General features: G+C 36.3%; 2 protein-coding genes across 2 annotated transcripts in view; both read right to left on the reverse strand.

Moving 5' to 3' along the window:
* rab32a (RAB32a, member RAS oncogene family) overlaps nt 1-3,947 on the reverse strand; it is a 48,752-nt gene extending 44,805 nt beyond the window's left edge. The window contains exon 1 of the mRNA XM_088625174.1: nt 3,565-3,947. Coding sequence (XP_088481300.1) covers nt 3,565-3,778 — 214 coding nt within the window. The 5' untranslated portion in view covers nt 3,779-3,947. The remainder of the gene's footprint in view (nt 1-3,564) is intronic.
* An 832-nt stretch (nt 3,948-4,779) lies between these two features.
* Nucleotides 4,780-15,377, reverse strand: part of LOC148674707 (metabotropic glutamate receptor 1-like) — a 90,468-nt gene continuing 79,870 nt past the window's right edge. The window contains exons 6-9 of the mRNA XM_088625172.1: nt 15,140-15,308; nt 14,041-14,167; nt 8,921-9,851; nt 4,780-7,156 (exon numbers count right to left, since the gene is read on the reverse strand). Coding sequence (XP_088481298.1) covers nt 6,337-7,156; nt 8,921-9,851; nt 14,041-14,167; nt 15,140-15,308 — 2,047 coding nt within the window. The 3' untranslated portion in view covers nt 4,780-6,336. The remainder of the gene's footprint in view (nt 7,157-8,920; nt 9,852-14,040; nt 14,168-15,139; nt 15,309-15,377) is intronic.

The raw sequence follows: 15,377 nt of genomic DNA on the forward strand, positions 1-15,377 counted from the left end.
TCGGGGAGTCAGACGCTCACTTTTAGGTCTGGCAGTGAGCAATAGGGGCTTACAAAGACACTGTTGATGTGCAGCACAGTGGAGTCAGACCCTCACTGGCATAGAGACAATGAGAGGCAGGGTTCTATAATTTATATATTATATAATGGTTTTATATTAAATTGAATTCACAAAAATTAACTACAGACCGTCTTCTTTTTTTTCGTTTCAGCTGAATGGGACAAATTGAAAGTTAAATCAGTCAGGATCTCGGAGTTCAATAAACGAGCACATGGGTGTAAAACCTTTTGCATAACAAGACCGTCAAAGAAACAGACCTTAAGTTTAGATCAGATGACACAGAAGGTGTCGGAATTGTTTCACATGATAGCCTGGAATTCCTCCAAATGCAACGTTAATCACTCACTACACCACCTGGTGGTTTTACAAAGTAGTGCAGTCCTGCATCTGATTATTTAAAAAAGTAAAAAGGTATTGTATGTTTCAACGCGGTGAAACAGAGTACACTATTTGCATCATCTCACATTATGCTTTGAGCATTCTGAATGGCTGGATCTGTATAGGACTCTGGGATCCTCTGAGATATAAATCTGTATAAACGCTATTTTATCTATCTGTAGTTAGAACTTTTTTTTACAAAAATTAGAGTAAAGAAGAGGAAGAGAGGAAGAAACTTGGGAATGACACCTGAAGTTGTTTTTTGTGTTAAAAACAGAGAAAAACAAAAATGGCTAGAGATTGATTAATTAATAAATAATTTTAACAATCTGAATAGTATTATTCGTACTCAGGAGGAGGTGGCTCCCGGGGTCTCCAAAAATTTACTATAAAAAATAATTTAGCTATGTTCATATCACTTTTATATAACGTTAAGACATTTTTTACATACAGTATTATTCTTGTTAAGAATAATTACTAGCTATGATTCTGCAAGCCTGTTTTACCCCAATTCCCAAGGATCAGTGAACATACAATTCAGTGCCACTTATAAGTACAGGATAAAGTGTGATCGGATTACCATCTAGAGAATGCAACACTTAATAGGCATATTCATATCATGAAAGAGCCATACAGAGCCATACAGTGACTATAATGAATGATCCCCATACTGTGGGCTTTTCAATCCCAGAAGGCAAATACAAAAACATAAAACGTAAAGTGGGAACAAAAATATTGATTAACTTTATGCTTTTAAACAAGAATATTCATTTTAAAACATTATACTACTGCTTACATATTAGAGGGATGAAATACATAATTATTCAATTTACTTAAACATTGTTTTATTATTTAAAGAGTTGTTTGAGGACTATATACAGTACAGTATATACAGCTTACAGTAATAAGCCATGAGTGACAAGTTAAAATGCGTAAAAGTTGATAAAGAAGGCTTATATTAAAAAAATTGTCAAAGTGAAAGCAGAGGTAACAGTACACTAAAAAAATAGTGGATGAAAGCCAAATCTACAATTTCTACTGTTTGTTTGGAGCTTATGTGACAGGAGAATTTAATTATATAATATTGTATGCCATTAGCAAGATGTGAGCAGACTTTACATTGTACAATGGCTGCAGACTTTCTTGTGGCAAATACTGGTAACACTGAACTCTCACTCTCAAATCCTCTCAAATCAGAACTTCAAAAAACCTCCTCACCAACTGCTATGGTTAGAAACACTCAGCTACTGAAGTCCAATACACTCACAAACCTAGGATTTCTCCAGGACACTAGCCTAAATTTCAATGGACACAATGAGTTTACTATAAAACATTGTCAGCCATATGTGAAACACTGCACAGTACTCTCCTGTAGTTTCTGTCTCTTCCCTATTATTATACTACTACACTATGCTTAGTAAACCAAAGTCCATTAAAAAACAGTGTTAACTTATTACAGCATAGCTGGCTCTTGTACGATAATTGATGCTTTTTGAACTACAGTAACTCCAAATTTCCACCTGTCAGAGTAGAACTTCATCCTTAAAACCACTCTGTCCCCTTCCAGTACTAAGGTCATCTGATTATGAGGTACACTACAGAGAATTGTACTCTGAAACTACCCCTCTCCTCAGTCAGACATGAACTGAAGAGCTATTGATCACCTGACTTTCCTTTAAACCACTTTCTTTCTTAAAACCACCGTGATATGGTGCTTGTTCTCATCTATTACACAAGCTTCTTCCTCTTTCATACTGATTTCTTCATTCCCTAAGCCACCTTAGAAATGTTAACGTCATTTTGACGGTTTTCATAAAAAAAAACACAGAACTTTTTACTATTAGTAATAAATACTATAGTTCAGGTGGGTAGCTGCGACAGCATGCGTAGGCTGCAAAGGAACAAGTAATGAAAAGAGAAGAAAGAAAACACAACATTTACACCCCAAGAAGGCCCTACAGCTGAAATGTTGTGTTTTCTTTCTTCTCTTTTCAGCATGGAATATACCTATTACTTGATCCTAATAAATACTATCCCTGCTTTAGGCTAGATCATGTTGTCATGATGTGGTTCTAGGTAACACATTTGAGAAGAAGCTCACCATGAAATATAATTCAAAAAAACTTTCAGCAGTAAATTTTAAACCATACCGCACAAAATATTGTTACCAAAAATTTCATTTGCACAACACTCAAAACAGTACCGCAATCACACCAAATAGGGCAGGTTCACAGAACACGGTATGGATACGTAATATGTAAAGTGTTGTTTTCCTTATACTGAAAATTACCCTGTAGGTAATGTAACCATGTAGATACTGTAGGTAGTAGTGTATTCTCACCGTTAAATCAAGCAATAGTAAAGGTGACTCAGGCATCTCCACCTGCGCATGAAAGAATCTGTTCTCAGGTACAGCAATGACTTTATTGTTTTAATTCAGACAATACCTTCTTTTCTTCCAAATGATAATAAAGGTCTGGCAGTTGTTTTAAACCAGTTCTTTAAAATGTTTCATTTTCACACACTGAAACCAATTATACTGTAAGTAATCTAATTTTCAAATAAAAAACTGCCTGGTTATTTATAATGGGATTTCACAACCATTGGGCGGCACAGAGGTTAGCATTGCTACCTGGCAGCACTGGGGCCCTGGATTCAATCCCAGACCTGGGGTGCCATCTGTGTGGAGTTTGTATAGTTGCCCCTTGTTCGTGTGGGTTTCCGCCCATAGTCCAGAAACATACTAGTGGGTTAATTGGCTTCTAGGGAAATGGCCCCTGATGAGTGAGTGCGTGTCTATGTCTATGTGTGCCCTGGATTGGACTGGCATCCCGTCCAGGGTGGACCCCCTTCTTGCGCCCGTTTCTTTTCGGTATGGGTTCTTTTCCCTCTACGATCCAGAATTGGAAGAAGCGGTTAGAAAATGGACGGATGTATTTCACAACCACCAGACTTAATATTATTTTTAAAATCAACTGAAATAGGCGACACAATAAAGGTGATATTTGAGTGCCCATTATAAAGCGGCGCACAATTTTTTGAGTTTCCCGTTTCCAGTGTGCCGCGCTACAGGACTGCAGACTGCAGACTAAAGTTTAGGTAACATACTTGATTAAAAAAGCTTACCTGCTATGTCCCATAGCTGTAATCTCACCAGAGTCTTGCTGTCCCAGTTGATAACTTTTAGAGCGAAATCGACTCCAATAGTAGCCCTGTAATGCTGTGAAAAAAGCTGATGGACGTAGCGCTTTATAATGCTCGTTTTCCCTACACCCAGCTCTCCAATAACCAAAACTTTAAACAAGTACTCCTTACACTCTGACACAGAACCACTAGCCATGACAGAAACTCTCTTTAGCCGTCTCTCGCGGTTGCCTGTCCTCCTAACTGTCAGTACCTGTAGCACTATCGTGCTATACCGTTGGGGTATTCGTCTTGTTTCGAAAGTACAATCCCGCAGAAAAAAGCACTTTCCCCTCTTCCTGCTCCTCTTACTCAACAACCACCTGACTGAGTCACAGGACCCGGAAACTCGAGTTGAACCACCCTTTTGCGTGTTCTAGGTTTGTGTTAGTACACATATTTTATGGAGAGGGGAGAAATTCCTTCTTACTGCGTGTTTATGGGTATTTTAAAATAATTTATTGTGTGCTTTTGTCTAGCTATCCAAGAGTTCTTGAATGCGAACGTCTGGAGTTGACTGCTGCTGTACTTGTGGACGGTTATGGAACACGATTGGTAAAAAAGGAAGAAAACGTTTTGAGTTTCAGCTCATTAAATCCAGTCTTCCCCCTTATACGTACAGTATGCACTGCAGATGACTTTCTAATTTTAATTTAACCTGCTTACAACCCCCTTTGGAAAAACAATATGTTCTTAAAATTAACCAGGAGGGTGGAAAATATTTGAATTTCGGTTGTGTCAAATATTCAATGGATTGTGTAATGCTTTCTAGACAAACATGAAAAGACAGTGCTGGAATATCTCTTAAAGCTAAGTGGTTTAAATCGGGAACACCTCACTAATTTTAAAAGGATACGCAACCTTCCCAGAAACCCAAAGGCACAAAGTTGTTTACACTTTCTTGGCTTCTACCGTGACTTTGTCGAAACTTGTTACTGTAACAATTAACATTACAGCCGTTTCCACTTCTCTAGCTGATATTCATCATGATAAGTGCTGTATAGTAATCCGTTCAAACGATTCAGAATTCCAGTGATACATTAAACACACTAAAAACAAAATACTACTTGAGAATTATTTAAAGGAAAACATAGTATCATTACCCCTAGCAAGATATCATTTAAAAAATATAATAGGAATAAATACAAGGGACAAGTGTTTTAACTAGAAAATATTTATTTTACATCATTATTAAGATTATCTTGACAAAAAAGTAATTTCCCCCAATAGTAGTCCTGACCATTTCAAATAGGAGTTTTTTTTCTATGACTTAAACTGAATATTATTTTCAAACTACATACACTGAGTAGACTATATCAATTCATCATAACAATAATACTATCCATTATAATTATGTATTTATATGTTGGACAGATGCAGTCTAATACTAAGCTACTAACTTAGAATCCAATAATTACAGCTGTAAAATGTTCATATGAGTAGATCATTCTCAGCAAGATCTTAACTGCAACGCCTTATTACTAGAAGCAACTACAAACTGATGTACCTTAAACCTATAGCTTTTAAAAGATTTTAATACTGACTTGTAAATGTATTCTCTGAAAAGTTACCCAAATTTAATGCAAACATACTTTCTCCACAAAACATTGGTAAGACAATTTCCAGATTATAGATACTTCACATTTTTAAAATATATAAGCAATTACATGTTTACAAACATAGCATCTCTGTATGAAAAGAACAAGATTTGACAAATTACAAACTTTGCAAATCCCAAATCATTACAATGACATAAAAACATCAGGAACAAGAAAATATTAATAGCGAATGTACTGTACTGTATATGTTCATTTTTTTAATCACAAACTCCTGGCATTCAACCAGTCTCGCTCATCTTTTTATTGTAAAGCAGAAACAAACAAGCTCATTTCTTATCAACCTCTTATATTTTTTATTATATTCTGTATTATAGTCATCTAATGTAATATTAATTCTTGTTTCCATGTTTTTGTCATGTAAGGGATTGATTTCAGTCAGTTTTAATACTTTTAAACCTGCCTTTCCAGCTGGTTATCTGAAGCAGTCTCTTAAAGCAAGGATACAGAAATGAGGATAGAATCTAAAAATATTAACCAAAGATAATGTAAAAGGGATACTTATGATTTTGAACACAAAATATATAAAACATTGTTGTTGTTGAAGGAAATGAGACTGTATATGATAAATGTTTGCTTTGATTTGAGGCCAAATGGCATGAAAAAGTGTCACAGTCCTTAAAATGCATGTTTTGTACAATACCTTTTGTACAGATACCTTCCATATATCTTAACTACAAGCTAGAATCTGCACATAAAGTGGTCTTTTGTGATTTTCATCTGCTTTTTGCTGCTTGCACTCATCACCTGAAAAGCTGTACTTAATTCTCAATGAGCTGCCCCATGGGACTTCAGAATGAGGAAGAGCTAATTACTTATGAAAGCTCCCCTCATCTGTATTTAATATCATAATACAAAAAATCACAAAACTACCCATATATTTTTTAACTTCTCTTGTGCTTTTTATTTATCTCCTTGTTACGCAGACTAAACAGTGTCTTTGTTCCTACATTTTGAAATTTACCAAAGCAGGCACACAGTCCTTGAAAACTACTTACTACTGGACATTCCATTTGCTTCTGATTTTTTGCTCTGACTAGCATTGTTCAAAACTACAGAAGTAGTCAGTTATTTAATGGTCTTAATTTTATTTTTTGCCTCACAGCGTTGAAGAGCTTTGCTTATAGTCTCTCAGGATAACAGATGCATATGTAACATTTGGCGGGGTGCACAGCACAGATTCGGACACAGGTGAGCTGGGAACAGAGCTGCCAGAACCTACAGAATCTCTAAAAGGAGAGGGTGGTGTGAGTGCTGGAGAATCCTCCAGAGTTAGTTTGGTTGGAACAAGGTCCTCTTCTTCATGGATCTCGGCATTGTCGTACATGTACCCATGGATAAGGTTAAACTGCTCACTTTCAACCTCCTCAATTGGGGAAACAGGCTCCTCACTGAACGTGTCCATCTGGAGAGGAAGGACTTGTTGTTGCATGAGATGAGGCTGATAGATGGGCCTCACACCATTGCCTGGGCCTGGAAGAGTGATCATGGAATTCAGATCCTGAATGCTGGGAGTGAACTTGCCAACTACATCTTGGAGCTGATCCATTATCAGCTGCGGGGGCAGGACACTATTGTGCATGTGCTCTGGCGAGTACATTTGAGATTCTTCATTTTCTTTCATTGGGCCTGTTGCAGGCATTCGCCTGTGTACCATCATGGAAGGGCTAACAGGCCGGTTGTACCTGATGGAGTCGCTCTCATCTTCTTCGGCCACATTGTACAAAGTCTTGGTGCTGAGGTCCGAGAAGTTGAGGCTCTTGTTCTGGTAGGTTTTAGTTAGGGGTTTGATGACTGCCATCTGATTCGACCCTGCCTCCTGTCTCTTCACATGGACAGACAATCTGTGCCACATGTGCTGCCCCTTCGGTGGCTGTCTTGCACCTGGTTCAGACCATGACACAGACTTTCCATTAGAACTATGAACAAAATAAAGACGACTGTTATTTCACAGGAACCCAGAAAGTGGAAGCAAAAAACATTTCTGGTTCATGTAAAAAATGTCATTAGGTAGAAAAGAACTATAAAAATACATTTAACATTTACGAATTTTTCATAATTTCTTAAAAACTAATGGCACTCTTAAGTAATGCTAAAACTTGTGTGTTGAAAGTGCAGAAATGTATTTGTGCAAAATACCACATAAACAAGTTTTTTTAAATAAGTTGTATCTTACAAGCTTACTGTATGTTATACGTGTACACTTAAGAATGCTTATTAGCTTTAAAAAAAAGGCTGCAGGAAATGGCAACAAATTAACTCCTCCTTAAGAAACAACCCAGAGTTTTAAACAGTGCATACCATTTTTTGTCAGTACAATGAGTCTTTTAAAAATAAGGAGTGGTATCAAAGGTTTAGTCAGTGAGATAAAAGTCTAGTGAAAAGCAAAAATCGTTTACTCACAAACCCCTGTTCATCCTTAGAGGTTTGAGCTGTGAAATTTTAGAATACATGCTGCTTTTGTCATTTTTGGAAGACATTACATTTTTTTTTAAGCATATTAAATGTGTCTTGCCAGATTTGTTGAGTGGGAGAAGATTTTGCTAAAACAATCTGTTTTATTTTCATGAAGTACTATACAGTGTAATTTCTTAAACAGTTACTCTTTTTTAAAATGTACAGTATATTCTGCATAGCTTAAAATTCTTGCAATGGGCTTTATACAAGCATTTACAGTACAGTATATCATGTTTCAGTTACATGTCATCTCCTAAAAACAGCACTGTGAAGGTGAAAAATGTCACACAAGTTGTAAAATTCAATTAAAAATCCCAGTGGGCAATTTAACTTTAAAACATCATACTCTATTTAGGAGTTTGAATCTCCTTTTGAATAAAAAAGTGTCTTGATTACTTTATGGTTTCCACAAGCTTGATAATAATTAGGTACAGAAAACACTTTTAAATACTAAGCAAACTTTACCTCAATCTTAATATATCTGTACAACTCAAGTTTTCCTAAATTGATTTAGTTTTTTAAAATTATTTTTCATTTTCTCCTCAAAGATGTCTGTAATCAATTTTTAAAATTATTTCATTGTGCTCTCATTTTTAAAAACACTACTGATAAGAAATTGTACTGTATTTCAAGTTTCTGTAACATTTACAAGGTTAATTAATTTACTGCCCTCAGCATTGATATTGAACAAAGAAGAGTACATTTCTCTTCTTCAGTACAGAGTACATTTTCTCTTCACAAAATAAGTGTTTATGTGCTCACGAACAACAAAACAACGTTTTATTTTAAAAGAGAAGTTGAATATTAAACTGGTGGATAAGAGTGGTAATTCTAAAGGTGCCATGGCAAAATGACCCTACTTTGAAAAAACTACTTAGCGTGCTTGTGCTCACTAAACCATTGAAGAGCTTGTAATAATGTAATGGTAATACTGCTCATGCTTTGGTATACTTACACTAAATCTAAAACAAACATATTTACAGTCGGTCCTGTTTATACATGATTCCTGGAAAACATGCAGTACTGTTTATACCATTTCAAATAAAACATTATTCTACTTTTCTTGTCAATTGTTATGTATATTTTTCTAAATTTAGCAAATTTAACTTGTACTGCAACTGCACAAAGCCTTTGGAACTTTGCATGTGTTAGGGGTAAAAGCAATGTACCTACCTATGAGAAAACATACTTGTACAGTATAAACTTATTCTATTGCATTGACTTACTTGGCATTTCCTGTAGCAGGTTTCTTCCTTCTGAACATATTTAGCAAGCTGTTGCTCCTGCAGGCTATTTTCCCATCACCTACATGCATGCGTACAACGTCTGAAGTGGTAAACGCGCTGCGGACATTCCTTTCAGGTTTGGCTATGATTATGTACATCTTTGGGGTGAACATGCACCCCAGGGCCACTGTCACGCTCAGGCTCACCGAGAAGGATGTGGTAATTATTTTGTAGTTGCTGCCAAAATATATAGGTACAAAGGCCAGCCATATAATGCAGGTGGTGTACATAGTGAAAGCTATATATTTTGCCTCGTTGAAGTTTGCAGGGACATTCCTGGTCTTGAAAGCATAATAGGTGCAGCTCATTATGAGCAGTCCATTGTACCCTAGAGGGGCCACCATCCCAAGGTTGCTGGTGTTGCATATCAAGTAGACCTCCCTGATGCTGGGATAAGACTTGATAGGTTCAGGAGGCTCCATAATTATGAGGGTGATCTCCAAAGTTAGCTGAACACTGATTAAGATGGAAGCAATCACAACTTGGGCCCAGGCGCTCATGAATCTGGGTTTCCTGGTGCAAATCTTCTTCTTGCTGCCAGCTAGGATCCGCGCAATCCTGTTGGTTTTTGTGACCAGAGCTGAGTAGCACATGGCTGAAGACAGCCCCACTAGGAGCCGCTGAAGGTAACATGATGCCACAGTGGGCCTGGCAATAAGAGTGAAGGGGCAGATATAACCCAGGAAGATGCCAGCTAGGATGATGTAGCAGAGCTCACGGCTGGAAGACTTGACCACTGGAGTGTCACGGTATAGCACAAAGATGAAAGTCACAAACATGGTGACCAGGATTCCCAGACAGGAGAACACCACTGCTGCTATGGACTCTGCATTGCTCCACTCAAGATACCGCAAAGGTATGGGCTCACAACCTGCAAAATTAGACAGGGCTTTATTGAAAAACCACATCAACATGAATTTTAAATGAAAATCATACAAATCTATAGATGTCTAAATTTAATATTTGCTTCCCTTGCGTATGATAGTATAGTCATTGAAATGTTAATTTTTTATTCTTTTAAATTTTTGCTGTTTGTACATTTCTGTTACATAAAAAAATGTAACGCACACCTTTCTTCAAAGCCCAGAGTGATACTGGAGTTTGGCTTCAGGTATGGCAATATATTTTTTAGACATTGGTATATTTTTAATAGTAAAAATGTTTTGTTAATGTAACAAGATTGTAAAGCTATTTCGAACTGAGACCATGTGAGGTAGGTGGAGTTATTATGACCAAATCAGCTGAACTGCCACTAGAGGCTGTTAAACACCTCTAATACGCCAATTCCTTGTGCTTAATGTACTCCTGAAAATCTCTCATATAAAGAAAACTCATAAATTGAAGACTAAGTTACCATTAATTTACATGGGGAAAATTATAATGCGTTCCTGAACCCAAAACATCCACCCCTTTTCACCAGTAAATGATCAAAATACAACCAAAACCATTTAAAGTACAAGCACAAATTCTATTCATTATGAATAATATTAATTATTTATATAATTTTTTATATTATCAAAAAATCTAATAACCTTCAATGGTATTTTTACTGTAAAGGAGAGATATGACAACTTTCTTTCCCAAATCAATCGGTGATACTGTAATTATTATTTTTTCATTGTTTTATTTAGCTATTAATAATTTAAGAAAAAATGTTTTATTTTCAAATCAAACTTTTGAGAATTAGGAAACAGCTTAGCCTTCATGTTTCTTATTGATGGTAACAGTGATGAATGGTAGGTGCTGTACATAATAACACTCACATCCTTATTATTACATATATACTGTAGCACACACACCAGATGAAGATAAATGTGGTGCCTGACAAATGTCTTTGTTATGCTGGCTTTCATCGATGCATCATATCACATCCAGTTTTATACTAATGGGTATGGATTTGCTTTACTTTTTTGGCTTAGATTTTTTTTAATCACTTTCTTTAAAGATTTTCCTTTCTTTGGGAGCCATGTTAAGAAAAGCACTGATGGAAGTAATGTAAAACAACACTAGCAAACATAGGGGAGGTTGCTTTGGCACACACATGTTGCTACATTGGAACTGAGATGGGTAAGGTAGCAAAGTTAGATCTTGCTTGTAGCCTTTCTAGTATTATCAAGTTGTGTGTTTGTTATTTGAAATTTTGTTATTAATTGTAACTGCTCGTGTAAGCCAATTCTTGAAAATGGAGGGCTCATACTGTAAATTGAGGGATAGGTGTACTTTAAATACTATAACTACACTTGAGTTGAATCTGGTAATCGGTAGTTAATTGGTGAAAGGCTCAGTGTTACATTCTTACATCGGGATAATTTAGTGTGTTTGGTATATAAATTCTTTCATAGTATTAGTTTGTGGGTGGATTTTAGTAAATATTTGTCTACAAGGGTTTTGCTGTACTTCTATAGTTTGTTGTAAATTTTTGTAAGTGCTCTAGCTCTGCAAGTCTTATTTAAATTGCAGCTTGTCACAACTTGATAGTTAAAATTTGAAAGTGTACATTCATTGTTTACAATCATTTAGACACTGTCATAATTTACAGAGAAATGTAATTAGTATAATAAAAGTACAGTCTTTCCTAAAATAATCTATTTGATTAAAAGTATCCAGAAAATAAAATACGTATGTACAGATCTCTGAAAACTATACTAACTGTAAGTACCTGTATTTCCATTACTGTATTTTACTTCATAATGCTGAAATGTAGGTATGCAAGGCTTGCGGGCTCTAAATTTACATAAATGTTGGATTATTGAGTGAGAGAAGTTTAAATTAACATAGTTTCAGTCTATAGAATTTTTATTATTTTGTTTTTATTAATATACATGATGGTATTTTGTAGTTCATGCTTTTGCCCTTAACCCCACACTTTAAGGTAACCTTGAGACATTAAACAAATGTCCTGACTATATGTCATTAAAGATAAACTAGAGCTGTTTATAAGAGCTGAGGTGTAAACTATGGTGTCCTGGTTTAATAACATTCTGCTCTTGCATAATCTGCCCAGCCTGTTCTCCCTTAATTCAAGTGATGAAGCAATTTCATACTCCTCCATCTGATGTGTTTAGCGTGTCTGCTGGCACATAATGGCAGCTACAGTACGCATCACCCAGGTGAGAGCTGCATGTTATTGGCGGGTGACGCAGGTCACCTAATGTTTATAAAAACACTTAGAGCCTTCACACAAGTGTAAAATTAGGTGGAGGTGTATTTACAACTGGAAACAAGTGGCACTTTTTTACTAAAAAGGTTGTGGGAGTATGGAACAAGCCCCACAGCCATGATGTTGAGCTGATACATTGGTGTCTTTCAAAAAATGTCTGGATGAGATCCTTGGATATACTAGCTGCTAACTTCCAAATGGGCTAGATGGGCTGAATGCCCTACTATTATTAACTGTTCTGATGACCTTAATATATGATGAATATAAGGAGGGAGAATAGATGATAATAGTATGGAGGCCACAGTGCTTAAATACTGCATGAATAGCCAGGAGCTTTAACTGACAGAGGAATGATAGTACAATTACTGTAGGTAAGAAGCAAAAAACCTAATTTAGAATCTGCTCTGTTGGATATGAATTAAAAACCACATGGCTTCACTGTGTATCATAGCTTTATAAAGCACTCATCTGAACCTGGCAGAAGAGCTCCCATTTTGAAAAGGCACCAAATATCAAAGTAGGTTTTTAGATCAACTAAAAATAAAACCCTTCTGTTCTGAGACTGAAAGCAGATATATTACAGTCAATAGGTTTGATGCACTTTTTCTGTATCTTTACTTTCTGCTAAAAAAATCAACATTTTTAACAAACTGCTGCCCTGCACATTTTAGTCATTGTAACTGCAGTACAAATATAAACAAAGTAAAGGTACATGAAAAATTATATCTTGAAATCATACAGCATATAGTAGATGTATTTGGATTTAGAATATCATCATGTTTTGTAGTTTCCGTTTCAATCAAATGTCTACATTTGCACTTACTTGCAAGAACTATTTGCTTATTTCCTACTGCTCAGGTCTTAAAGAAAAAAGTGCTTTCTTTTTAACAGTTTTTCCAAGACTGGTGCTGCTGTACTATCCTAATTAAAGTTAAAATATAATTGTGAAACATAATCAGTGTCAACTTACTGTATTTGAAAAGTAATATATGGATTTTAACATGATCTATACTGGACAGGCTTGAATCTCCATGTTTGTGCGGCTTAAATCTCCATGTATGTGCAGTGTTGCTTTAAGAATTTCTGTTGCTAAAACAAATAGCTAAATTATCAATGCACTACAAAATCAGACAGCAAACAGCAGATGGTCTTTTCACTGTAAAATGTAAAGTACAAGCTCCCCAGTATGTGTGACAATCTAACTTTAGAAACATTTAACTTAATTTACTGAAACATGCAATGGGAGTACATTTTTCTACATAAAAATGGTTGTTTAGAAATGTAAGTGGTAAGGTGTTAGGGTTTAAAGCAAAGCAAAACCCAGACAATCACCCTTATCCTTCTGGAGAAAAAACTCAGAGGCAGATGACCGGCTTGTTCCAGACAAAAAAGAGCACTGTTGTGAAAAGGTTTGATAACTGAAGGAAGAGGGCACACAGAACATGTAGAAGCTGCATTTATTCATACTAGGACGATGCACTGACAAGGATGAGTACTACACCTGAGGTTTGCACCTAGGCTTTAAACATGCTAGGATGCTTTATTTTTTTATTTCCATATTTGATATAACTTCTTATTGTAGATTTGCTCATCATCAAAAAAGACAAAGGGAGTTCTATGACATGTCCTATACCAAGACCTCTTTCAGGATACGTAAAGTTGGTGTTCTGGAGTGTAGAACAGAAGTCTTTTAAAGAGCAGGTAAAGAGGACTACAATCTATCAGGACAAATAAAACTGACAAAATTATATGCTGAGGCCACATGCACAGACCTTCCTCAGAAAGCACAATAGGATTTTTTTAAATTTTCAGCTCGAAGCAGTTTCTTCTAAGTAAAAAACAGTCAAAACAACAGCAGCTGATCCACAGTAGAGTGAAAACATCTAAAACGAACACATACCTTCAAGCTCCTCATCTGGCCACCATCCTAGGTCACAGGCCTTACAGGTAAACTCATCCTGAACATATTCATTATCTTTGCAGGCTGTACAGATCCAACAGCAGCTGACCTCTCCTTTTCTGATAACCTGTAACAATACAATCTGTGAGTACTGTACATAATTATGTATTTACCCATAAGCTCACTTTTCAGCACTTTCAAATTAAAAAAAAAACAATCAAGTGAATTCACTACTTAAAAGCAGCAAGATCAATTTATTTACACAATTTATTATCAGAATGTGATCTTTGGAAGAATTTGCCTGACTTGATATGTCAGAAATATGGAAAAAAGATTAAATTTATGGACTATTATGACAGTTCTTATGTGTTTGTTGACCATTAAGTATAGTCAGTGATATGCTCATTTATTATCTTACTTCAGAGCAACACTTGAGTATATTTGAAAGGAGTTTTGTCAGAAAGACTAATGATGCCAAGGATTATAGGAAGAAAAACAACAATCATTAATATAATATATAAACATGTTACGAAAAACATACTGTGTTTGTGTTGGAACACTAGTGAATGGACTGCAATGCCTGTTTTGTGGTAATATTTTGTGTCAGTTTATCCGACAGTATCATATGTGTCACGGATGTCGGAAGGGCATGCCATGGAATGACAAGGAGAGCAGTAGAGACCCTATGCGTAGTGGCTAAAGGGGCAACACGTGGGTTAACCCAGGCTTAGGGGGTCAGACGATGTCGGTAGAGAAACCTATGCCCTGGGACGTGGGGCGACCTGGTTATAGGTGGGTCTCACGACATCAGTACCCTCAATGCTGAGCCAGGAGCAGAGCAGACACAAGAAGTAAATAGGCAACACAGGAAGACACACCCGAAAGACATGAATAATCACAGGGAACTAGGAACAGGGAAGAAGAGCAGCACCCTCTAGGTGTAGAGGGCATGACAATATGGATCACAATAATGTTGACACTAACCAAAGGCAAGGAAAGGAAAATAAACAAGCACTGATAAAGCATTCTGGTTTACCCAATGTAACCAAACTGGTAATGTTTTGATAATGATTACATATCATCTCTGGACCCACTGTACCTTTATCTCCCCCTTTGAGCAAGGTTCGCTGCATACAGAGCGCACCATCCCACTGCGGTTCATTTGAATTCTGTAGTCATCAATATTTAAGTTTCCTTCATGCCAGGATCCAACATTGATATAGTCATAATGACCAGGTTCCACATACTGGAGATTCATGATATCATACCTAAAAGTAAAATCAGAGATAAAGTGTCTCAGGATGACCACTGTCACACAAAAAATATGCTGCTTGTCC

This window comes from Lepisosteus platostomus, chromosome 3, assembly GCF_059453375.1.
Source record: "Lepisosteus platostomus isolate fLepPlt1 chromosome 3, fLepPlt1.hap1, whole genome shotgun sequence".
NCBI classification, from domain to species: domain Eukaryota; kingdom Metazoa; phylum Chordata; class Actinopteri; order Semionotiformes; family Lepisosteidae; genus Lepisosteus; species Lepisosteus platostomus.